The sequence below is a fragment of the Crinia signifera genome, chromosome 2 (genome assembly GCF_055691185.1).
Source record: "Crinia signifera chromosome 2, ASM5569118v1, whole genome shotgun sequence".
NCBI lineage: Eukaryota > Metazoa > Chordata > Amphibia > Anura > Myobatrachidae > Crinia > Crinia signifera.
This window is the reverse complement of record NC_139218.1, coordinates 348334092-348360900: the sequence shown is the minus strand read 5'-3', so window position 1 is coordinate 348360900 and position 26809 is coordinate 348334092. Positions and strand designations below refer to the sequence as shown.

Below are 26809 nucleotides of genomic sequence, written 5' to 3'. Positions count from 1 at the left end.
TCTATTTAAAATATTGCGGGTAGGGCACCAAAATGATGACTGCTATGATGAGGGTTGATGGTGCTGGGAAAGGGGAGCAGGGTCAGAGGCGGAACTAGTGGCGGTGCTAGGGGGCAACAGACAAAATCTTGCCTAGGGCGTCATTTAGGCTAGGGCCGGCTCTGCCCCTTATTAGGATTTGTGATATTTTTATGTTATGTATAAGGAGATTTTTTATGCAAATAAATTGATGTGATATGTTTACATGACGTTCTTAATTCTTGTATTTTATACTAGGTGATTTATCGCGCCCTACGGGCGCTCTTCACACCGTCGTAAGGGGCTTCGCCCCCTTAATTTGTGAACATTTGTATATGAGAAAGATGGTTAGAATTGTATGAAAGATGGCCTATATTGCAACTTGAGTTATAGGTGAAATGTGTTAAATAGAGAGCATATGATTTGGAAGGGGGTGTGTATTGTTTTGTTTAATTAAAAAGCGGTTACAGAGTAAGATGTACATTGATAGTGTGGATGGTACAGTGACATTTGTGGGTGTGTGGGGGGGGGGGACTGTGTGTGCATGTTGTTTAGGTGTGTGTGTGCAATAGTATAGTAGGGTGTTTTTGAGTCAGCGGCTCCCCACTGGCGTAGGTCACGACACAGGAAAACAGGAGGCTGGGTAGTGATAGGGGTGTGTGGACATAAGGGGGACTAAAGAGGAGGGTGGGAGATACTATGCAGCTTCTGCCAGTGGGTGAGGGTCCAGTGTGGCAGTACAGGAGTACAGGATGGTGGCCCTGAGTCAGTGTCTCCTCCTACTGGGTGGGAGTTAGGGTACATGAGAGCAGGAGGCTGGGCTATGAGGCATGATAGGGGCATGTGGGGAAAACAGCGTCAGCGGCTCCCCAGTGGTGGAAGTTACGGTTCAGGAGAGCAGGAAGCTGGGTAGTGATAGGGGTGTGTGAGTATACGGGGGACTAAAGAGGGGCTTAGGGGTGCCGTGAATTGTGGGGGGTGCCGTGAATCAAGGGAGGGAGGGGGCGCAGGTGTCCGTGGATCGCGGGAGAGGGCGGGGGTCCGCAAAGCGTGGGAGGGGGCGTGAATTGCGGGAGGGGGGGGTTGCGAATTGCGGGAGGGGGGTGTGTGCGGGGGGTGACGTGAATCGTGGGAGGGGGCGTGAATCGTGGGGGGGGGGTGCGCGGGGGGTCCGTGAATTGCGGGAGGGGGGGGGGGCACGGGGCGCAATAAATCACCTAGTTGGTTATATATTCTTGTAGAAGGATGGTAGGATGTTGCTGTCATTCAGAATGCATTTACATAAACAGTAATAGTAGCAGTAAAAGATCTGACTTAAAACACCTACAGTAAAACAGAACAGGTGTTATATATTATACAAAGAATTGGTTGATGATGTGTAGGTTGACGTGCACATAGTTGTCACTGTAAAAAAATTGCTACAAGAAAAAATCAACACAGAAAGGTCAACACATGTAAATGTTGACATAAGTGTGGCACTTCATTGGTGTCCATGTCGACACATGAGAATGAATATGAAAACATTCAAAAAAGAAAAATAAATCTTCAAAAACTCATGTCAACCTTTTTCATTGTCGACCATAGCCGTGTCAGTGTTTTGCATGTGCCATTTAATCCTGGGGTTGTCGTGAATCGCGAGCGGGGGTGGGGGGGGAGGAGGTGAGGTGTGTCCGTGAATCACGGGAGGAGGGGTCGTGAGTGGATGCCGTGAATTGCGGGAGGGGGGGTCGCGGGGGAGGGGTGTGGGTGCCGCGAATCGTGGGAGGGGGGGACGCGGGGGGTTGCAGTGAATCGTGGGAGGGTGGGTCGCAGGGGCGGGGGGTTGCCGCAATGACAGGGGGAGGGAATCGCGGTAGGGGGGGTCGCGGGGGGTGGGGGGGTACCACGAGGAAGGGGGGGCCTGGGGGGTTGGCACAAATCGTGGGAGGGGGGGGTCGCGGGGTGCCACGAATTGCAGGAGGGGGTGTGTCACGGGGTGGGGCCGCAAATCGCGGGAGTCGCTGCGAATTGGGGGGGGGGTGTGCTGTGAATCGCGGGAGGGGGGTCGCCGGGGGGTGCCGCGAATCGCCACAAGAAAAAATCAACACAGAAAGGTCAACACATGTAAATGTTGACATAAGTGTGGCACTTCATTGGTGTCCATGTCGACACATGAGAATGAATATGAAAACATTGAAAAAGTGAAAAATAAATCTTCAAAAACTCATGTCAACCTTTTTCATTGTCGACCATAGCCATGTCAGTGTTTTGCATGTGCCATTTAATCGTGGGGTTGCCGTGAATGGGGGGGGGGGGGGGAGCTACACATTGCTCTGTTTCTGGACTTTCTTCTTAATTTATGGATTACCATCACCTGTGCTTAAACACCTTTCTTATCAATTACCCTGTTTAAAACAGGTGATGACAATCATAAATTAAGATGGAAGTCCACAAACAGAGCATTATGTCCCTCCTGGAGAGGGTCATGTTGGGAGGTATGGAGGTGTGGGGCGCTCACCTGGTGTGTCTGGTGAGTAGCTGTGTCTTTGCTGTGTGACATGGAGAGGCAGAGGGTGTCTGGCACTGTCTGTGGGCTCACTGGGCTGGTTCTCTGTCATGTGAGTCAGTCGTGTGAGTCAGAGGCTCCACCCAGCGTTACAGCTTCAGGCACACTTTGAGTGACAGATGTAGCCAAATATATAAGAGATGGTTTCACATAAGGAACAAACTACTAGGGCAATGGTTCCCAAACTGTGTGCCGTCGCACCTAGGGCCAGTTTCAGGGGTGCCTAGGGTTGGTAGTCTGGTACCAATTTCATGTATATACTGTATGGTCAGTTTATTAAATCATGTCCATCAGCACATATCTGATCCTACGGATGACATGTCAACACAATTTAGTGAATTAAATTTTTTTTCTGCATTTCCCAATAAAAAACATTTGGCCTAGGGCAGCAGTAAACAAAATTACTGATACTCTATGACACTGATTAAAAAAAGTTTTTGAACCACTGTACTAGGGAATCATAAGGAGGATATGAAGGATAGGACCATTCAAAATTTCCCCATTCACATACTCATTGGCCCTTATTCAGGTCTGATCGCAGTACAAATTTTTTCTCAAAATGGGCAAAACCATGTGCACTGCAGGTGGGGCGGATGTAACATGTATAGCGAGAGTTAGATTTGAGTGGGCTGTGTTGAAACTGAAATCTATAGCGTAGTGTAAAAATAATGCAGCCAGTATTTACCCTGCACAGAAACAAAATAACTCACACAAATCTAACTCTCTCTGCACATGTTACATCTGCCCCCCCCACACCCCCTGTAGTGCACATGGTTTTGCCCATTTTGAGAACAAATTTGGGTACTTGTGAGTTATCCGGGCTGCCGATTTTTTGATTGTATGCCTTAAGTTAAGGCATACAATCAGATGCGATGCGATGCGATATCGCATCGCATCGCATGCGACCATCGGATGCGATGACCCGATTTTTCCATAGGAATCAATGTTAAAATTGACTGAGTCCATTTTAACATTGAATTCAATGGGAAAAAGGGGTCCTTTTCATACCCCTACTATCCAAGTGGGCATGGAGTTGGATATAAACCTGTGGCGAGCGTAGCGAGCCACCGAGCCCGAAGCGTGGCGAGCGGACGGTATTCTGTGTCCCCTCGCCACGCTTCGGGCTCGGTGGCTCGCTACGCTCGCCACAGGTTTATATCCAACTCCATGCCCACTTGGATAGTAGGGGTATGAAAAGGACCCCTTTTTCCCATTGAATTCCATGTTAAAATGGACTCAGTCCATTTTAACATTGATTCCTATGGAAAAATCGGGTCATCGCATCGCATCGCATCCGATGGTCGCATGCGATGCGATGCGATGTGCCCGATCCGACCCGATTTAGAATTCGGCAGCCCGGATAACTCACAAGTACCCAAATTTGTACTGCGATCAGATCTGAATAAGAGCCGTTATTCACTATAATTACAGGGTGCTATATTGAAATTCAGTGCCAGAGGCCCCTTTATAAAACAATTTTGGGTAAGGGTCATAGGGTCGACAGTCATTAGGTCGACCACTATTGGTCACCAGTCAAAGGGTCACATGAAAAAGGTCGACATGGTTGACCCAAGAAATAGGTTGACATTAAAAAATGTCGACATGAGTTATTCATTATTATTGACATGGACACCGTATAAGTGTATTGCGTGCCCTCGTCATGCTTTGGGCACGGTGCCTCAATGCACTCAGCACACTATTATATTCTTTATAGGAGGAGGTCACTGGTCCAGGCAGCACAGCAGGAGGCTACCCGGACATGGGTGAGGAGGGGCACGCAAAGGGAAGCCCATAGACTTCTATGAGGTTACGCCATCTAGAACTGAAGTAACCCCCCGCGGCGAAGCCCCAGCCGTGGGGCTTTGCTGCATATGAAAATGCGGTAAAAACCTCAAAACCTGGGTTTTTACAGCATTTTTTGTTTGGTGCATCTCGCCCAATATCTGTTTCAGTTCATTCCAAAGGTGCTTAATAGGGTAGAGGTCAGGGCTCTGTGCAGGCCACTTAACTTCTTGCACACCAAATCTAGGGGTGTGGATCGTTTTATAGACCACACCGTTGGGTCGACAGGTGTCTAGGTCGACATAGGTGAATGTCGACATGTGTCTAGGTCGACATAGGTTTAGGTTGACATAGCGTTAGGTCGACGTGGGTTATGTCGACAGGTCGGAAGGTCGACATGTTTTTTTTAATCTGAATGTTGACACAGTCGACATGGACACAGTTGGAAGGCAACCGCAGCCCCTCGCTTCGCTATGCTTCGGGCACGGTGCCTCGCTTGACATACTATTTTATTCTCCCACCATGCCCTAGTGGATGGTAGGGCATGAAATACCACCTGTCGGCACACGTCGGCTCAAAAAACAGTAAAAAAAAACATGTCAATCCTTCCGACATAAACCATGTCGCCATTACGCTATGTCGACCTAAACCCATGTCGACATTCCCCCCTGTCGACCTAGACACCTGTCGACCTTCCCCCCTGTCGACCCAACGGTGTCGACATAATGACTATCAACCTAAGTGTGGTCGATAATTTGACCGTATCCCAAATCTAGGGCCTAATTGCAGGACAAATTGTTCCCAAAATGGGCAAAAACCGTGCTGCACTGCAGGTGGGGCAGATGTAACATGTGCAGAGAGAGTTAGATTTTGGTAGGTTATTTTATTTCTTTGGAGGGTAAATACTGGCTGCAATTTTAGATTTCAGTTTGAACCCATCCCACCCAAATCTAAATCTGCACATGTTGCATTCATCAATCTCTGCCATTCCGGAGCTTGTGGAGTCCCGCTGGGCAGTGCCTGTCCAGAGTTGCCCCATCTGGTGGGGGTGCCTGTGACACCTGTCACCAGGGATACGGGTAGGGAGAGATTACAGCATCCCTGTATGGTCCAGGTATGTAGTAAAAACAGGAACGGTCTGGACCATATGGGGAGGTTGTGATCTCTCCTTCCCCATGTCATCTGTCACAGGCACCCCCCCTTCCCCCCCAGGAAGCTGCACATCGGGGGACAGCCCTAAGATTAGACCAGGTATGCCACTAAGGCTTGAACCTGGATTAGTACTAATCATTCTCTTTAAACCAGAATGCGGAAACCCAATATCCAGGAGACTTCACTACTGGGTTGTGTTATTAGTGTTAGGGCACGTGATGGCACATAGGAGGGTGGCTCCGGGGAAGTGCTAGTTCCAGGAGCCGAGTAAGATAGAGGGTGCGCCTCTCCTCTGTTGCGCCATGACAAGCGGGTGGGAGGGAGTGGTGTGCCACAGGGCTCAGAGTTTCTGTCAACATATTTTATTTATTTATTATTTATTAACAGTTTCTTATATAGCGCACACAGATTCCGCAGCGCTTTACAGAGCATAGTTATAATCAAAAACACATAACAAATTACAGTACAAGACAGTTTAGGACAAGTACATGGTTAATATGGATAGTTGCACCAGGGGACAGGACACTGAAGCAATTATCAGGGTGGCAAAAGTTTATATATTCTAAGAAAGGCACATAAGGAGAGAGGGCCCTGCTCGTGAGAGCTTACATTCTAAAGGGGAGGGTTAGACAGACTGGGGTGACACAGAAGGCGAAGAAGTGAGCTTAGACAGGTTAGGTTGAGAGATTGTCAGGTTTTATGCAGGAGGGTGGGAAGACTCTGAGCCCCTATTTATTAAAGGTCAATTTCCATCAATTTCTAAATCTATCTAAATTTATGTTGTGTATACAGGGCTAAAAAAAAACCACATTTACTAATATATATATAAATACTTTTTATTTAAAAAATCAACCTTTATTAATTATACCCATAAATAATCTTAACATTTTTTTATTTATAAACATACTTATAAGCTTTTACTCAATATTTGCCACATCCTCTAGTGTCTGTCAGGGGAGACCCGGAAGTGGGGACTCCAGGAGGGATGGTGCACTGTGTGCCTGCAGCCCCCAACAGCGAGCATGTAACCCCCTGGCAAAAAGCATGTAACCCACTGGCAATGAGCATATAGTGTCTGGCACTAATTGGGGCATTATGTGTGAAAGCAGAACTAGTGGGTGTTGCATAATATGTAATAATCATTACGGTGTGTAGTATATTCTGTAATAGGCATTACAATGTGTGGTATAATCTGTAATAGGCATTACAATGTGTGATATAATGTGTAATGGACATTATGGTGTGTGGCATAATGTGTTAAGGGCAGTACTATAATAAGGGAAAATTACTGGGGGGGTACAAGAGGTCACGGTGTTCCCTGTGACAGTGCTCCCTGGGACAGTATTCCCATTGACAGTGCTCCCTGTGATGGTACAGTATTTCCTGTAATGGTGCTCCCTGTGACAGTATTCCCTATGGCAGTATTCCCTGTGATGATGCTCCCTGGGACATTATTCCCTGTGACGGTGCTTCCTGTAACGGTATTCCCTGTGGCAATACTCCCTCTGGCAGTATTCCTTGCGATGGGATTCCCTGTGACATTATTCCTTGTGCCCGGTGCTCCTTGTAAAAGTGAGTGCCAGGAGTGGGGCGCAGAGTGAGCACCGGGAAGGGAGGTGGGTAGTGAACGCTGGGAGGGGGAGGAGCGTACATGCGGGATGAGTCTGAGTCATCCAACCACAGCGGGGGAGGCAGTGTACACAGTAGGAAAGTGTCTCCTGAATCTGATAGGGAGACACTGTTGTGAGGAGCTGGGAGGGTGCTATAAGTGATTTTTACACGGGAAGAATAAAGCTGGCAATCCCTAGGGGGGTCTAGGACGGTGAGGCACAGTAGGGAGTTATAGGGCTGGGGTGCAGAGCCAGATTAAGGCAGGGGCTCTGGGGGTCAGTACCCCTAGGCCCCCCTCTCTGAAAGCGCCCCCTTTCAGCCAAGGATTGAATCTCTGTCAGCAATCTAATCAGCGGGACTGTTCCCCACCACTGTCAGCCAGCAGTGACCTGATCTATGACACCCGCTGTGCGGGTGTCTAACGTGTGGCGGTGAGGGGCAGGAGGCACAGTCTAGGAATAATATTTTATACTGCGCGCCTGCCTAATGTATGAACGGTCAGCATCGCTGACCGTTCCACCCCCTGCAGCTAACGACTTTGACAGCTGCAGGCGGCAATGCCCTATGCCCACAGCAGGGACAGCGCTGTCCCTGCTGCTGACTCTGAGCTGCACTGGGGATCTCGCGTGAGTCGGGAGATCCCGCACATGCGCAGTGAGCTGGCCGGGGGAAAGGAGACAGCGCATCAGTTTTAACTGATGCGCTGTCTCCAGGAGGGGACATCGCCGGAGGGGGAGTTAGCTCTCCCCGCTTCGGCGGACAAGATGTTGATACATCTTGTTGGTCTCCCCTCCTACTTCACCTCGCTAATGAGGCGAAGAAGGAAGTGTTATAGCGGTTAAATCTACCCCAGTATTTCTTATGCCGGTGATCTCTGTAATGCCCCTTTCAGACCGCACTTTTAAAACGGTAAATTGCCGTTTTTTACCGTTTTAAACGGTAATGTGTGCGGTCTGAAAGGTCCAGTCCCACTTAACCGGTTAGAAAAATGCCGTTTTTCTAACCGGTTAAAATGCAGGGTCCTACCCGTTTCTGAACCGGTATTTTAGCGCAAAAATCGGCTCAGAAACGGTATTTAGGACCCAGCCAATGAGCTGGGTCCTAAATTCAGCACAGTGAATACTTAATGAGCGCTCATTAAGTATTCACACCCCCGGCGCGCGTGTCGACGCCCCCCGCGCGTGTCGACGGCCCCCCCGCGTGTCGACCCCCCCGCGCGTGTCGGCGCCCCCCGTGTCGACTTACCCCGTGCCGGTATCTCCGTTGTGGTTCCCGGCACTGCAGCTCAGTATGCTCGGAAAGCACTTATGAAAAAAGTGTCTTTCAGAAAATGGCTGCCCCCATACGGAAGACAGTTTTTTTAAACAGGGTTTCCTATGGGGCAGCCATTTTCTGGAAGACACTTTTTTCATAAGTGCTTTCCGAGCATACTGAGCTGCAGTCCACAACGGAGGTACCGGCACGGGGTAAGTCGACACGGGGGGGGGGGCGCCGACACGCGGGGTGGGGTGGGGGGGGCGTCGACATGCGCGGGGGGCGTCGACATGCGCGGGGGGCGTCGACATGCGCGGGGGGCGTCGACATGCTCTCGGTGGACACGCGAGGGGGGGGGGAGCTGCACGGAGGGGAGGGCTGAAGGCTGCACTGGCTTTGACCCTGTATTTGGAAAGTTTCCAAAAACGGGTCTGCCAGTGTCAAAAAATCGGCACTTAAACGGTAATATACCGTTTAAGTGCTGCGGTGTGAAAGGGGTTTTATCTGGCAGACCCGTTTTTGGAAACGTTTCCAAATACAGGGTCAAAGCCAGTTATGCGGTCTGAAAGCAGCATAACAGTACTCCCTGTGACGAGATTCCCTGTGATGGTATTCCCTATGAAAATGATCACCTGTGACAGTACTCTGTGTGATGTTATTCCCTGTGACAGTATTCCCAGTGATGGTATTCCCTATGAAATGATCACCTGTGACAGTGCTCCTGTAAGGGATGGCCATCGACCATCGATGATTCAAAATCATCGATGTCATGGCCGATGTCGAATACTTTTGCCATCGATGGGGGAGAACCAGATGGTTTCCCTCCATTGATGGAACAACAAAACGATGTTTTGCCTTTTTTTTTTTTTTTTTCAAAGTACTGGGACACAGAGCATAGCTCCACCCCTGACACCCACGAAGCCCCGCCCCGTGTTTTGATTGGCCCACAGGCCAAACAATCAAACACAATGGCTGACCATCGATATGTAAAAATATCGATAGTCAGCCATTGCATAGTTTAGCACTATCGATGGCAACCATCGATGTCAATTGCAACGATGGCCATCCCTACTCCCTGTGTTGGTATTCCCTGTGAAATTATCCTGTGACAGTACTCTCTGCAGTACCTGATTAACTGATTAACCAATAGGATTATAAGGCCTAATATATTCCATGCTTGTTAGGTATCATCCATCCAAATGTGCTGTGGGGGGTAAATTTCTTAGTGATGTTACCATTACTTTTTGTACATTGGTGCTACAGCACCAGCTCGGCAACCTGAAGACAAAGGGCGGGATTCTCTAATATCCGCACCACGGTCCGCCGCACATCGCCGGCTACCGCATACATAATTATCGCATATGCAGTAACATATGCGATAATTATGGCAAAGGACAGCTCTTGCATTTAGGGCGATATTTACTAAAGGGAAAATGCCGTAAAACCCCCGTTTTACGGCATTTTCCTATGTATCAATCCCCGTCCGCCCCGTTTTCGCAAGGCTGGGTATCGCCACCCCCTGGGTGGCGATACCCCATAGAAGCCTATGGGCTTTTTTCGTCTCCTGCCGTACGACGTCCGCGCGCCCCCCCCCCCCCCCCCCCCCCCCTCCTCCAAAATCTCCTCCTCCCCCTGGTGTGACAGCCGGGAGGACATCCGGCTTCAGGGGGGAGGAGGAAATGCAGGGGACGCTGCCAGCCGCCGGGAGGTGACGGAGACCCCCGCAGACCACATCACAGGTATCGCGGGGGTCTCCATTACCGCAACCCGATGCTGGCCGCATATGTTAGTACATATGCGGTAGCATCGCGGCGGCTGCAGTGCGAAGGGCGGCGATGTATGTTAATACATCCCGCCCTAAGAGCTGTCCTTTGCGTTGAGCCAGCGATGTGAAGCAGCTCCCCCTCCCTCACCTGGCTGGATGATGTGCTGCTGCGGGCTGCGCTCCTCCTCCTCCCTGCACCTGGAAGAGGATAGTGCAGGGAAAAGGAGGTCACGGGTCGTGCTGCCAAGACACAGGTAAGCGGGGGTTAGTGCGGTGCAGCGGGGGTCCGTTTGGGAAGGCAGTGGGTCGGGGTAGAGGTCCATTGGCTTCTATGGGGCATCGCCAGCTCTTGCTGGCGATGCCCCCCATCGCAGTAACCCAGCGGGGGATCTTTAGAGCATCCCAAAATGCGGTAAAAACACCTTGATAATGGAGTTTTTACAGCATTTTTAGTGTAGAGAATTCCGCCCAAAGTCTCCTTCACATGCCACAAGCTTTAGATCCTACATGCCAGGTGTATAACCTTTGTTATATGCACACATGGGCAGTATGAGCGGCGAGTTCCTGAGCGCCCATACACGTGTTTATCAGGATTACAAGGGGAGCGACGTTTGTATTATCCTAGGGCACCTGGAACCTTTAATCAGGCCTGGTCTCTCTGTGACATATCCCATGTGTGACAGTGCGGCAGGATACCTGGACGGAGTTTCCTGCAGCTCGGGGTGGTGGTGACTGGGAGCGGGGTGGGAGTGGAATTGGGAGCAGGGCAGCGCCATGGCAGTGGGCGGGGGCAAATGGGAGCCTCCACCCACCGTGGGCTGGCACAGCGGTGCGGGCGAAGCAGGACACGGAAGGAGAGTGTGGCTCCGTGACTGTCAGACTCTCCCGTCTTCAGCAGCGGAGCTCGGTGTACATGTTTGCCGGTCATGCCCGGGGACGGGTAACAGCAGTCTGGAGCTCGGGGCTTATGCCCGCAGCGGGCACACGGTGAGATATTACAGGCCGGACTCTGTCGCAGGCAGTATGTGGCCAGGGACATGTTACTGACACACGCTTAAATCACTCACTGCTGCACACAATACACACGGAGGGAGCTGGGTGTGGGTGTATTGTGTGCGACAACATCGTTAGTCACCTGCAGAACACATGGTAAGCTATGCACATACCACATTGCACCAGCTTTGATTTTTCCCATCCCATGCTCATTGATCTGTGCTGCAGTAATGCCCTACATTTGTGTTACATGTATGCACCTTCATAGCTTAGGGCTCCAGAGTATGTGTCTGCCCAGAAGTGTTTTACCCACATGAAACCTTTAAGGGGCCTGATTATCAATGATCACATGTGCAATGCAAGCTGAGCATGTTAGCAGGATTGCATTGGCAAAAGCTATTATATCAGTGGCTGCAAAAGGAACCCATCCCTGCAATGGCCATAGCCAGTCAGGGTGACTTGTGGTCACTGTGGAAACCTGCCTGAACTACATTCCCCAAAGTGTATAAGCTACAAGTTACTGCAATGAAAATATTGCAGTAGCTGTAGGGACCAATATCCGGAATGCTTTGCATTGCCAATATTGGTATATCTGGCAACATCACGTCCCCCATAGAAACCTATGGGGGCTGCAATGGAAGGATCACAGCAAGTATCGGAGATCTTTGCTGTGGGCCCCTCCTACATTGCAGGGATACATAATATTTGAGACTGACCCCCAAAAATGTGTGTTTACAATGGATACAGCTGCAAATATGACATAATATAACTTAGATTGTTGGGATATGTACTGTAGTAATCATAGGCATGTGCACATTGAGTGTTTGGGGTGCAGAGGCACCCCCTAACGCTGTGCCCACCCTTATGAACACCTCCCTGAAACTAGAAAAACAGAAATACCTTTTACCAAAGACTTGTTTTATTAGAACTAAAAGAAGTGCCCATCAATCAATCAATCATGTGTGTTTTGCATTGTTACTTGTACTAGACCATTGTCCTATCACTACATACCTTTCATCTACATATTTTTTACTTAATTTGCGTGTAGTGTTACCCAGAGTAATTAGAAGATTAAAACTGCAATAGGCAGGAGATTATGGTGTGGCTGAGAGATGTTTTATATAGTAGCGAGTGCCAATAGATGATGCTAGACACGCCTGCGTTAGACACAACCAATGGGCGGTGTTAGACATGCCCAATAGGTGGTGCTAGGTACACCCCCTGCACACGCCTATGGTAGTAATGGATGAATTAGAACCCTGAACTAATTCAGATGTGATCCTGTATAATACTGCACTTTACAGATTTTGGGTTCTAATTGCTATCTTCAGTGTTACCCTATGTTTAGGCTGTTTATCCTGACTTCCTATGTCTGTTTTCTTTAGCCTGTTATGGAGGTTCTAGAGGAGGAGATAACTTGTCCTATATGCTGCAATTTGTTTGAAGATCCAAGAGTACTGCCATGCTCACACAACTTTTGTCAGAAATGTTTAGAAGGCATACTTGCGGGGATATCAAGGCAGCTGTCGTGGAGACCTTCATCTTTCAAATGTCCAACTTGCCGTAAAGAAACCTCCACGCAGGGTGCTAGCAGCCACCAAGTCAACTATGCTCTGAAAGGCATTGTAGAAAAGTACAACAAGATCAAGGCTGCGCCAAAGATGCCCTTGTGTAAGGAGCATAGTGGCCAACCCCTGAACATGTTTTGCACTACAGATCAAAAGCTGATATGTGGGTTTTGTGCCACTAGTGTCCAGCACAAAGACCATGTCTTCATGTCCATTGAAGATGCATACCACCAAGAAAAACAATCATTTGGTTCACTCCTTCGGGAGGTTGAGAACCTGCAGAGCATGGATGTCCACACCCACCTGGATGCCTTGGAGGCCGGGAAGAAGGAAGCTCTGCAGTGGCTGAATAAGAACTCAGACGCGGTGAAGGATTACTTTGAAAAACTGCTATGTTTGCTCGAGCAGAAAAAAAATGAGACCCTGTCAGATTTGGAAACCCTGAAGCTCTCTGTCATGCAAATGTATGATCCCGCTATCAATAAAATCAACACCATCAAAGGAGAACTGGAAAAGATTAAGGGAGTTGCTGAAGGGTTAAAGGACATCTCTGACACACTTGTGTTTCTTCAGCGGATTGAGGAATTAAGAGGTAAAATCAACCTTCTTAAAAGCCCAATGCCTTCTCTCTCAGATGAGACACTCATTCCTGATCTGGGAAATTTCAACACCAGTTTATGGGATGAGATCAAACTCGGAGATCTGGATAAACAACTGGGTTTGCCGCAACAGCCACCTGCCAAGCTACGTAGATTTCAACTGAAATTCCCATTCTCCATTAGGCAGGTGGTCATTGCTGTTATACCTGTACTTTTATTCATTGCATTTATGTCAATGCCTAATAACGGCTTCATCCAGGCCTTTTCCAGTCCTCTGCAGCCAATGTACCCATACCTGTTAGACACCACCTCAATAGCAGTGGAAGAAGCGGCTTTCTACTGGGATCTGACTGCACAAAAATGTTTATATTTTGTGGAAGTGTTAAAGAACTATATCACAGTATTCATAGAGAATGTAGCACAATTTGCATGTAAATATACATTGTAATTATTCATACCATATAGGTAAAATGTCCTGTATAATGTATGATGCGATTTTAGACCCCTATTCGATTAAAAATTGTATAAGCACCCTAATGGGTGCTTACAATGTTAAATGCATCTCCACGCCACCCCCCCACTATAAACGTGAACCCGAAGCGTGGCGAGGGGCGGCGGTACGCGTTCTACGACCTTTTCATACCCCCACTATCCATGTCGGCGTGGAGTTGATTTTATATAGTGTGGCAAACTCAGCGAGCCCGAAGCGTGGCGAGCAGACGCGTATACCTGTGAAGTTATGCGCGTCCGCTCGCCACGCTTCGGGCTCGGTGGCTCGCTGCGCTCGCCACACTATATAAAATCAACTCCACGCCGACGTAGATAGTGGGGGTATGAAAAGGTCGTAGGACGCGTACCGCCGCTGCTCGCCACGCTTCGGGTTCACTTTTATAGTGGGGGGTGGCGTGGGGGTGCATTTAACATTGTAAGCACCCATTAGGGTGCTTATACAATTTTTAATCGCATCCCATCGCATTGTGTGCCATATACAATGTCATACAATTTTAAAATTGTATGACATTGTACAACATTGCGCGATATCGCATACCATCGTATGCCTTATGGTATGCGATGGGTGCCGTGATAATACACAAGTACCGCCAAATGTAATAGGGTGGGAGAATCAGAAATTGAGCAGCAGGTTGATTTTGCCATGTAATTGATTGCCGCTTTAAATAAATGGAAAAACTCTCCCAAAATCTCTAACTTTCTGATTCTTCCACCCCATTACATTTGGCCCCTAATTTTGGCCTTAGATTGTCCTGTATATGTTTATTTTGTAACTTTATTCCAAATTGCCTCACCAGTTTCGCCATATGTTATTATGTAAAAAGTGGACATCCTTTAGTTAGAACAAACTGGTCCGTTATTTTTTTTTCTAGCATATGTTTGTCTTAAACATGGCATTAATTTGTCTGAAGTGTATATATAATTATTAGTATTGGGGTATTTATCAGAGCTTGAGAGAGAAAGTAGCAAGAAATAAAGTGCAAACCAATCACCTTCTGTAATGTTACAGGCTGTATTTAAATAATGTCAGTCATACCCCTTTCGCACATAAAACCAAATTACCGGGTGAAGCAGTTCTACCCAGTAATTTGTCGTTCAACACAAGTCCTTTTCCCGTGTGAAAGGGTCAACCAGGGTCCTAAATCCAGGGTTTCCGACCCTGGAATTTACCAGGGTTGAGGACCCGGGATTTAGGACACGAGTTGACCCTTTCACACAGAAGACATACCCGTGTTATTCAGCAAATTACCGGGTTGAAATATTTAACCCCATCATTTGCTGTTCAGTGTGAAAGGAAGTCAGGCTGCTCCTGGCAAAATGACCTGGCACTCTAAATGCAGGGTCGTATGTCTGAGAGGGGTGTTAAGAGCTGATTGGTTGGTTATTTCTCTCAAAGCTTTAATATATATAGAACCCTGTTGGTCTATATTTTATATTAACTGGTCCACGCCCACTTTTTACAACTCCCACATAGTACCAGTAGCCCTACAGCCAGTAAGCTTACACCGACTGACCCAAAATTTCTGTGGCAAGGAATGACAAAATATAAACCCTTGCATTTATATTCCAATCTGTTTAATGAGCAAGTTAGTAATAGGACACAGGTTCACACTTGCAACACACAAAGGGGTATATTTAATGAGGGGGTTTTGTATGGAGAGTATGGCTTTTTTTGGCGTAGAAGCCATTGTCACCATAGTCGATGTTTTGCAAAAATCCTCAACGTCCGAGGAGGGTGAGGATTCCCTTAAACGGTGAGGTTTAACGCAAATGCAGCGTTTTGATGGCCTTACTTGCCATTTCCACCTCGCTGAAAAGAACCAGCAAGGTGGAAACAGCGATGAATACTGTGACAGCAAGCGATCGGTACTGTTCGCCACAGTTAGCCACCCGCATTGAATATACCCCAAAGGATTACCTGAATATTTCTTTAATGTGTACTTTTGTTCATCTTGTTGAGAACATCTGTACAAATAGCCTTTCATTATTTTAAAGAAAGAAGAAAAACTAATTATATATATATATATATATATATATATATATATATATATATATATATATATATATATATAATCAGGGTGTCATGCTACTGTACCAGTTCCCTTATTTTTATGATGCATGATTTGTAATCCATGTCCACATTAACCCTTTAGGGCAGACTCAGATAGGTGTGAGGCTGTATTGCAGCCTCGCATTATTTGTATGTATACCTCTGCGCAGGACCTAGGCCGGGTGTGGTACAGGGGTCCGACAGTCGGAATCCCCAACGTCGGGCTCAGACAGCATGGAGAGTGCAACAAAGCCCCTTGCAGGCTCACTGCGCTCGCCACTGATTCTATTCTCCCTCTATGGGGGTCGTGAACCCCCATGAGGGAAAATAGTGGGTGGCCATCGGGCACCTGTCTGTTGGCGTTTTGACTGTCGGGACTGCATCCGGCACCCGACTAGGCCTTGCAGTATTGCTTGCATCCCTGTCAGATGCACCATGATTGATATGCTGCTGAGGTTGGGGGTCATCCCCTTTATTTTAAGGTGTTACTGGCCCAGGAATATGTCTGCCGTACGCAGACTTACTGGACCTGTGTCCAGGTCAGATGGCCAGCTGGCCAGCTTAAATAAGCATCAGCTTATGCAGGCTGACCTGTCCCTAAAAACATTGTGAATCGCAATAGTAATCAGTAATCACTCTGATCTCGCAGATACAACAGTAGGTGCCTATATCATACAGACCGCTCCTGTTGCATTTAAATATTAATTACATTGAATTGCATAGCTGCTTCTTTACTGCTATACAATTCCATAGAAACAGGAATTAGTACAGGCTCACTGAACAAATCTTCCAAGAGGCTATTTTTTTTGTTTGTAATAAAAAAAGGCTTATTCCACTTTCCTTATTTGTACTATCCTATCCATTAAAGCAGTGGTTCCCAAGCTGTGTGCCTAGGCACCCGGGGCTACCTTAGGACTCTTGCAGGGGTGCCTTGGGTTGGTGAAGCAGGATCAATTCATATTATTTATGGGCAATGTAACAGGCAAAACCAGTGCATATGTGGACAAACAGAAGCAAATCCTGTCCCACGCCACACAACTGTGATATATAAACACAATGTACATCATTTATTATTCTTTTTATGAATTTCTAAATAAGAAACATTTGGCCTAGGTGTACAGTGAAAACATATTGATGCTCGGTCTAAGGCCTGGATGGCTAACTTTGATACTCCAGCTGTTGAACTACACATCCCAGCATGCTCTGCTTCAGTTTTGCTGTTTGGCCATGCTAAATCTGATGCAGAGCATGCTGGGATGTATAGTTCAACAACAGCTGTAGTGTCAAGGTTAGCCATCAAGGCTCTAGGGTACCGCGGTTCAAAAAAGTTTTGGAATCACGGCATTAAAGCATACTTGTTGCTATGTACTATTGTGGCAAGCAGTTTGTGGCCTGAACCACTATTAATCCATACACAAGGCCTGTCCAACTAGGGAAGCCAATCACGGGGCATTTTTTCAATCCCGGAATTCGGGATTGAAAAATGCCCAATCCCGGGATTGGCTTCCCTACTATTAAAAACCCACCTCGGCCGCCCTGCATATTTACTTACAGATGCGTGGTGCGGCGGGGTGGGGTGATGGAGCCCGGGCTGGTCCGCTGGTGGCCCAGTGTGCCGGCAGGTCCGCTGCTGGGCGGGCTGGTCCGGGGACAGGATGGAGGCAGACAGCCTGTGCAGCGTGACCTCTGACGCGTCACGCTGCACAGAGCCGCACTGCCCGGGACGGAAGAAGCCCGGCAGCTGCTGAGCACCCGCTCAGACGCTGCCCGGCATTAGACTGCGTATGCGCAGTCTAATCCTGAAATCCCGGGATTGGAAACTCCAATCCCGGGATTGAAATCCCGGTGTTTTGGGGGCCAAATCCCGGGATCCCGAGATTGGCCACCCTATGTCCAACCTATGGCTCTACAGCTCTGTTACAAGCAAATGCCCCCTGCTGCAGTAGTGATCCGAGTTGCATTCTAGGATGTAGCATGCTACAGTGGAGATCACTGGCGTCATCCCAACCCCTAAACGGTAATGACACCAAAACTGTCATTACCTCAGAAATGGCATCAGACTGTTAATGAGTCTGATGTAGTCTGTAATAATTACAAAGAAAAACAAACATAACTGACTTGTTGCTTTTCAATTACTTTGATACTTTATAGGATACATTTACAGATGAAAACAGCTGCATAATCTTAGAGCCTTTTGTGGTGACAAATGCAGACTGAAGGGCTATTAAAACATACCACTCAACGCTTTAAGTGCCAACATCTCTTTGAGGGATTTGCAAAATATCCTCTAAAAATGGCAGCGTCGCTCACATTTGTTATATAAATTAAAATAAAAAAATATGTAAGGTAACCATTACAGGTCACTATGATGAATAAAAATGTTAGCCTGCCAATTTTCACACCTGTTTTGGCAAAGTCACTTGGCACTCAAATGGTTAAGTCAAGATGTCTTGGAAAATGTATGTATAGGGTAAGATGTATTAGGCCTTGAAAATTGATACACTAAAGAATGATACACATGTAACATGGCAGTTAGGAGCTGATTGGCTGGTAGTATATCACTCTCCATTTTATCACTTTTCAAGCATGTTGTGTTTTTTAAGAACATGAACCATATACTACTGATGTTGCATTCCGCCTTTTCTATTTTCATAAGTCTCTTCTTCTGAAGTACACTGAAGGTTAATTATTTATGTATAATAAAAAGTTCAAAAATAAAGTGCTCTTGTACAAAAATGCATAGGACTGACAGGAAATATACATGCCGAAATGTGTTATTTCTACAAGTAAATTGTATTCTGGTCTGACCTGTATAGTGTTACCACTGGCCACATTCAGTAACCAGTACTACAAATATACGTGATGAAGCTGTAATCCCTACGGATGCTGGTTAGGGTGTGTCTGAGGGGATGCAGTTAAGATCCTGGCGGTCGGGATCCCGGCGTTCAGAATCCCGACCGCCGAAATGCCGACACTTTCTCCCTCCTGGGGTGTCCACGACACCCCTGGAGGGAGAATAAAATAGCGTGCCGAGCGTAGCGAGGCACCGGGCCCGCTGCGTGGCGAGCGCAGCGAGCCCGCAAGGTGGGGCGATCCACGTCCCCCCCTTGTCGGCATTTCGGCTGTCGGGATTCCGGCGTTGGGATTCTGAACGCCGGGATCCCGACCGCCGGGATTCAATACTGAATCCGTGTCTGAGAGTTGTAGTTTATGAGAGGACTGTGCTGAGCTTGCAGCCAGCTGCATGAGGAAGGATTGTTATCTACTGTGTAGCAAGGGTTGCTTTAAGTACCATACTAATGACACCTAGGGGGAAATTTACTAAGATGGGAGTTCTGTTCACATGGGATGTTGCTATGGGCAACCAATCAGAATCTACTCCTTATTTATTTTGTATCTTAAAGATAATATATATAGTATTTGATGGTGAAAACACCCAGTACCTCCCTCTTCCATCTCCCCTTTAGCCACACACACAACAGTGGTCACTTCACTTGCCACAAATGTGGCGGCCATTGTGCAGTAAATTGCCAGGGTCCTGTAATAACTCTTATTGTATGACAGGGTCCCAGAACAAAATGGTTTGCCGGGTGCAAACTGACTCCCTTTCACACTGAGCAGCAAATTACTGGGTTAAAAAGGTCAACCCAGTAATTTTCTGAATTACACTGGTATTTATTCAGTGTGAATGGATCAACCCAAGTCACCAACCCTGGTAAAGGCCAGGGTCAGCGACCCAGGTTGACCCTATCACACTGAAAAATTACCAGGTAGGACTGCTTCAACCAGTAATTTGATGTTCTGTGTGAAATGGGTAGTAAAGGCAACTCTGCATGCAGATTAACCGTTCCTGTGTCATCCTTTCTCATAATCTCAATATAAACTAGAAGACTGGATTTTACATACTGTAATTACCTATGTAGGTACTTTTATCTAGGGCAAAGACAGATTCCGAATGACATACAAGAGGGGGTTCTAGTGTGGACAATAACATTGAAGGACTGAAACCAGTACTGCATGATATTCCAGCTCTAGCACTGTAGGGAAGGTGGAGCAAAGCCTAGTTTGTGAGCTGGGCAGATGCTGTGGGGAGAAAAGCCAATGGAGTGTGAGGAGGGGAGTAAAGTGTTAAGCCGTGAGATTTCTTTATATTGGACGCCTATCAAAGCAATTCAGCTGTTGCTCTGATCAGGTGCCCATTACTTTTAACACGCACAAAAGCATGGGCTTTACAATAAAGCAACTGAATTCCATCCATGGTGGCATTTGAATGTCATCCTCTGTGAATGCATGTTTGCTCTGTCCATATAAATACAATTTTATGTTTTATTTTTTAAGTACTCCAAAGACAAAATCTCAGGAAGTTTTATCCTCAGGTAGTGATTTTGACTGCTGTATTTTCTAGTTCCGCTATTATATACATGAGTGATCCACTTTTAAGGGGTTCTGCTGCTTGCAATGTGCTCCACTACCCTGACGCACTCACTCTGGAGACATTTGAGTAGCTCTGTGGAGATGCACAATGATGAAGTATGCCTCTCGTGTTTAATGGACTTATTCTATTAATCTATTACATTAGCTGTACTTTTTTAATGCAAAAAGATTTGCTACCATATTCATGTTCTTATTTCAGAACGTATTAGTTTATTTAAAAAAATAAACCAACTCCCTAGTTGGCAGAGTATGTTAATACTGGGACTTTGTTTAAGCGGGGTACACACTACACAATGTGTGTGCCCAGCCGATGCTGCTGACTGCGCACGCTAGACAATGTGCCCCATATGCCAGTCCAAACCACCAGATCAGATGACATATTGGGCCTGATTCTGGTTCACTCGCAAAAGCAAACTCCTTCTTTAATGGACAAAACCATGTGCACTACAGGTGGGCCAGATGTAACATGTGCAGAGAGAATTAGATCTGGTGGGGTTTGTACTTCAAACAGACATCTATATTGCAGTGTAAAAATAATGCTGCCAGTATTTACCCTGCACAGAAACAAAACAACTCACCCAAATCTAGCTCTAGCTGCACCTGTTATAGCTGCCCCACCTGCAGTGCACATGGTTTTGGCAATTAAAGGAGTTTGTTTTTGCGAGTGAACCAGAATCAGGCCCATTGTCTAGTGTGTAGTCACCTTTATTTCTGGTGTCCTAAAGCTACACAATGCAATATACCAAATCTCCTGTAGACACCTCAAGGAACAGCCAATGCAGGTATATATTGGGGCAGCGCGGATGGTGTAGTGGTTAGCATTACTGCCTCGCAGTACTGAGGTCATGGGCTCGATTCCCACCATGCCTCTAACGGTGCGGAGTTTGTATATTCTTCCTGTAGTTGCGTGGGTTTCCTTTGGGTACTCCGGTTTCCTCTCTCAATTCAAAAATATACAGGTAGGCTAATTGGCTCCCAACAAATTAACCCTAGAATGTCTGTGGGTGCTTGTAACATGTGGTAGGGATTATAGATTGTAAACTCCGCTGGGGCAGGGACTGATGTGAATGTTCAAATATTCTTTGTAAAGCGCTGCGGAATATAAGTGCGCTCTATAAGAAACTGTTAATAAATAAATAAGGAAAAGCACAGTTCTCACTATCCATTTTTCATACATTCTACTATCTTGACAATGATTATGTCTGTGTATACTGAACCAGTACAATTCTAGAGCTTAATGTGAACCAGCAGGTTTTACTATGTCTGTAGAACAGTATTTTGATTTTTACCATTTGAAACTTGTGTAATGTGACTGTAAGCATTCCTACTTCTTGTCCTTATTGAATGTATTGACATCCATTATTGTATTGGAATTTCAAGCTTTTATTTAGCAGAAAATAAACAATATTCCAAATGTCTATGTATGTGTATTTTAGAGTATATGATCTGCATTGTATGTCAACTAAAATGTAAAATAAAAGTCTATGTTTAGGAGGGGTGTAGATTATTAGATAGACAGTCAATGGGTCGACACGGTCAAAAGGTCAACATGAGTTTTTACTCTTTTGATGTCAATGTCAACACAATTAGTATAACTTGTATATACCACCCCTCAAGGTCCACTATGCTTCTGACCTGGTGCCTCTCCACTCGGCACACTTTCCTGTTCTCAATTGTAGTCCACATGGTTGGTAGAGTATACAAAAATGTTTTAAAAACTGTGAAATACTCATGTAGACCTTTTTATCATGTCCAGCAATTTTCATGTCTATCTAGACACATAGTTTATTCAGAGCATTGTGTCACAATTTCTATCTACGCTGTAGATCAGCCGGAACCAGTTGCCTGTAAACACCAGGAAGCGGTGGCAGGTGTACAATCCACTGGCTAATCTATGGTAAATGGAAGTAACTTCTGAAGGAACAATAGTAAATTGACACCAACACACTGCTATACATTTGCTATGCTTTTTTTTTTTTTTTTATATAAATACCTTCTATGTTAGTTATACCAAAACCAAATCTAACCACAGGCAATATTAAAAAAGTAAAAATGGGGATTTGGTCCGAATGTCACCACACAAAACTACACTGTCCGGGGACTGCAGGAATAGAGAGGGGAAGTTATGGCACTAAGGGGCCCATTTACTAATGATTGCATATTCTATGCGATTACTGCCAAGGATCACACTGCAATATACAATCCTGTCTGTGCAATGTATCTTTCTGCAGATGCAGGGATAGAGGCTAGGAAAGGAGCCCGTCCCTGCGATCTGCTGTGCCGGGAGGTCTGCACATGCGCGGTTGACGCGGATCGCACTGCCCTGCGGAAAGTAGCCAATGGAAGCCTATGAGCTGCATCGCTGGCAGGGCAGTGGGGTCAGGCTGGTGGTAGCTGCAGTACCTGATCTGATGCTGCACGATTTTGCAGCAGGGATTGGGGATTTATATATTTCTGAAATATTTAATATTTGCAGCTTTCCCCCTAAATTAGCCGCAATTATTAAATGATAAATGGGCCCCTAGGAGAGTTACAGATATACAGCAAGTATTGCATGATCACCCGCACGACAATGCCAGGCGGCCATACCAGGTAAGGCACCAGTAAACAACCAGGGACATTTTTTTCGACACTCGAATAAGGGTAACTTCTATCAGTGTGGATGTGAGCAATGCTTACATGTGGCACATTAACATTATAAATGTCAACACAATCTACTCTACCCAAAATAATGCATGTAACTACAGTATGTAGTAGTATGTGCCTGATTCAGACCTGGGCTGCTAATTTGTAGAGCCCTGCGATCAGGTATTCGCCGCCGTGCCAGAGAAATCCCGCTAAGTGCCAGCTGCTCACCACAAAATGATTTCTCCAATGTGTGCAGTCTGTTCGTAGCCCAGGACCTACTCGTCTAGTGCAATAGAGACAGGCTGATATTACACACCATCTCGGACGCTGCCTGGGCACACCTGCATTTTCCCTGACACTCCTAGTAAATGCCCAGGTGACGCCCACAAATGCTGAATTCCTGTCCCTCAACTTGAGTATGAGCAGCGATGTAAAAAACTCTGGGTTTTATAGCATACTGCAAGCCGTAGGCATGCGCAATCATTCCATAATCATCCGGCAGAGTGGAAACCATGGGCCTTATTCAGACCTGCATATACTCACACCCTAGCGAAAAGGTAAACAGGGCCCCGCCGAACGCCTGAGCCCAAATCCCCTCACTAGCATGCAAGGGGATGTGTACTCCCATGCATGCCTCATATGCAGCCCACCAAATGAGTTCTCAAACTTTCAGTAATAAAAGTCAGTCAAAACTGGCTCATTTCCGCCGCTGATTGCCAAATATGGGGTGGGCACTCGCCGGCTCCTAGGGCAGCGATGGCTAACCTTGGCACTCCAGATGTTGTTGAACTACTCATCCCAGCATGCCCTGCTACAGTTTTGCTATTTGACATGCTAAAACTGACGCAGGACATGCTAGGATGTGTAGTTCAACAGCTGGAGCGTCAAGGTTAGCCATCACTGTCCTAGGGCGTTCCCCTGCTCCAGCCCCTCCAGAGCTAATGGCCCGGTGAGTGTGAAACTCGCTGAAGTAGTTTGCTCCCAGGGATTGCGCATGCGCAAACCCCCAACATTCAGTGAAGGAGCCTACTATGAGCCAGTCTGAATCAGCCCCCATGTGTACAAGAGGAACTGGTTATCCAGTATACAAAATTGTAAGTTTCCCTAAACTCAACAATTCACCATTACTTGCCCTGGTGCCCTCTGGGGTAGACAATCACCTCCAATAGAGATGATGCTATGAATTGAAATGGTTGGTGTGCCAACGGCCACTAGATGGTGCCAGACAGAGCAATTCAGATGCTGCTCTGTTCTGTGCCAACGTTATGGTTATGTTACTCCATCATTTTGACAGGCTGGTAACTAGTATATTATAACATTGTTACTTAATATTCCAAGAGAAATTGACCGTGAAGGATCAAATCTATACCTCTTTTGAGTTTGACATGTTAATTAAATCATATCATATACTTCCTACAGTGCCCATGCAGTTTGGTGTATATAGGAAAAGTGACTCAGAACTTTATGTCATTTATGAAAAATCCTATATATGCTGGGCCTATGCTAAAGGTACACTTTCTACCGATGGAGCATCAGTTATTGACCATTAAATACATAATGATAGACTGGATACTCAATGAGAGATATTGGTTATGGCCTGCTTCTCCTGCAAAAGGAAAGCAAAATAGATTCAACAGTGGCATCAATGACTTGTAATCTGAATATTTTTGCATCAATGAAAGTTGGTTACAATGGACCCGTTGCCTATGCAGTGACTACTGATCGCTGTAGTAAAAAATGTCAAAAATACAACAGTCATTCTGAAATTGTATATTTAGGTGATCTTATTTCAATTTACAAATTAGGTCACTTGTGCCTAAGCCAGGATAGCCATAAACCCAGACGATTGGTGTGCCTAGAGGACCACCGATGTATAGATTGTATGTGTCACAACAAAATGAATCCCCCCACCAAGAAAATGTGCATTGAGAATATTTTGTCGGAGTGCAAATCCTTGCATCAAGGCAGATAACATCTGGAGTACATGAGGAAGTGCCAGCACATGTGAATATGTGTGTAAAAATTATTTATCTATCACACACTCAGATCTTACATCCATATAACTAAAGCCATGCATTACCTTTAAATGTTAACACAACTACAAGTGGTTACAAAAGGATATTTACAGGTATACAATTGTTAAGCTGAAATGACGCCAAACACTTAGATGGGAAACGGTCATGTTTTGTATAACAAATGCCTTCATATTAAAGTTCGGCCGACTCGACTGGTAATCGGCAGTCGGGATTCAATGTCCTGCCTGCCAGAAGACGAAAAGGGTGCAGGGCCATGAGATACGGGCGTGGATCATCGTGCTGTGGATGGGAGCTCAACAATCGACGGTCATTCTCAGTAGAACAGGCCTGACTGCTTCTAAAGTTGGGCCCGTTCTGTCGAGATCCCCGTTCAATGCTGTCAGGGAAGACCACATTGAATAGGGCCCCGCCTCTATTTCCACCGTCAGGAGATCAATTACCCATGGAAGTATCACGTCTCAAACCAATTCATAGCAGAATAAAAGGAAGCACCTAACGCAGGGGTGGCCAAACCGGTCCTCGAGATCTACCAACGGTCCACGTTTTCCAGGTTACCTAGCTGGTTCACAGCTGTAGTCATTACTAACTGTCACATTTTAAAACATGCTGCATTCATTCCTACTATAGATCCACAGGTTGCCTGGAAAACATGTGCACCGTTGGTAGATCTTGAGGACAGGTTTGGCCACCCCTGACCTAATAAATGTGGTACCAGGCCCCACCTTCACGATAGAACTAGGGTGGATGGGATTTAGGTGCACCCAGAGCACCAATTGCAGACATCTAGTCACACAGGGTGATTTGTGGGAGCAACTGCCATTATACAGACAAGGAAAACTAGTCCGTCACTATTGCAAATACACACTTGTCCAACATCCAGTTCTCTTATCAGAGAGAAAATACTTGGCACATGTTCTACCCAGGAATGGTGTTAGCCAGCATTTCCTAATCGACAGAATGCATTTTACTAACAGCAGCTATGATCACAAGATATTATTTACATGGCAAATGCACTCTAAAAAAAAACAAAAAAAAACCTGATGTCTGGCTAACGAGCAACTGGATTTGAACTACAGGGGTCAGAGAAACCATCAGACTACATAAGGAATACTACAGTATACTTACAAGTATTCATTTACATGAAAAGCATTTACAACTCGCAGTTACGAATAGCAAATAGTCCAGTTTCACAAAGCTCTGAAGCAGCATTTGCTGTAAAACCAATGCTGCGAAGATAAAGGGCTACTGCAATGTTAAATAGATGTTGCCCTTTTATGAAATGCTGCTCTAGAACAGTGACGGCTAACCTTGACACCGCAGCTGTTGTTGAACTACACATCCCAGCATGCCCTGCATCAAGGTTTAGCATGGCCAAATAGTAAAACTGGAGCAGGGCATGCTGGGATGTGTAGTTCAACAGCTGGAGTGTCAAGGTTAGCCATCACTGCTCTAGAATATAATAAAATAATTTAAACTATAATTTAAACCAAGGTATCATTTTGAAATAAAAACATTTTAATAACCTTAATTTGCTATTGGTTCAGGTCAGCATCAACTCTATTTTAATTGAGATACATTATACTAATTAATACAGTTAAAATAGATACACTGAGACCATATACAACTTGAAGCACATGCTAGATGTAAAGGAAAACATTTCCAAACCTTGCTTACATTTGTGTACTTTTCATTACTCCTGTTAAACCAGTTCATTATGTGTTTTACTGTTAGCAGTGATACTGGTTCCCCAGCAACTACGTATGATTATAGTGTGGTTTGTTTATTGTTACCATGCAAGGAGCAGTTTCATTTGTATAGCTTACTTCAGCCATTGGGACCTAGTGATAGTTGAAAGGGGTTTGAA

At 46.1% G+C, this 26809-nt stretch overlaps 1 protein-coding gene across 2 annotated transcripts; it reads left to right on the top strand.

Moving 5' to 3' along the window:
* The first annotated feature begins 10887 nt into the window (after nt 1-10887).
* On the top strand, nt 10888-13774 carry TRIM13 (tripartite motif containing 13). Of its 2 annotated transcripts, XM_083171301.1 has the most exons (3): nt 11093-11141; nt 11189-11276; nt 12506-13774. In XM_083171301.1, exons 2-3 carry the CDS (start codon nt 11274-11276, stop codon nt 13733-13735), a joined length of 1233 nt encoding a protein of 410 aa, XP_083027427.1. In that variant the 5' UTR covers nt 11093-11141; nt 11189-11273; the 3' UTR covers nt 13736-13774. The 2 variants fall into 2 exon arrangements, with proteins under 2 accessions (XP_083027426.1, XP_083027427.1); XM_083171300.1 differs by lacking the exon at nt 11189-11276 and having other exon boundaries at nt 10888-11114.
* Nucleotides 13775-26809: the final 13035 nt, after the last annotated feature.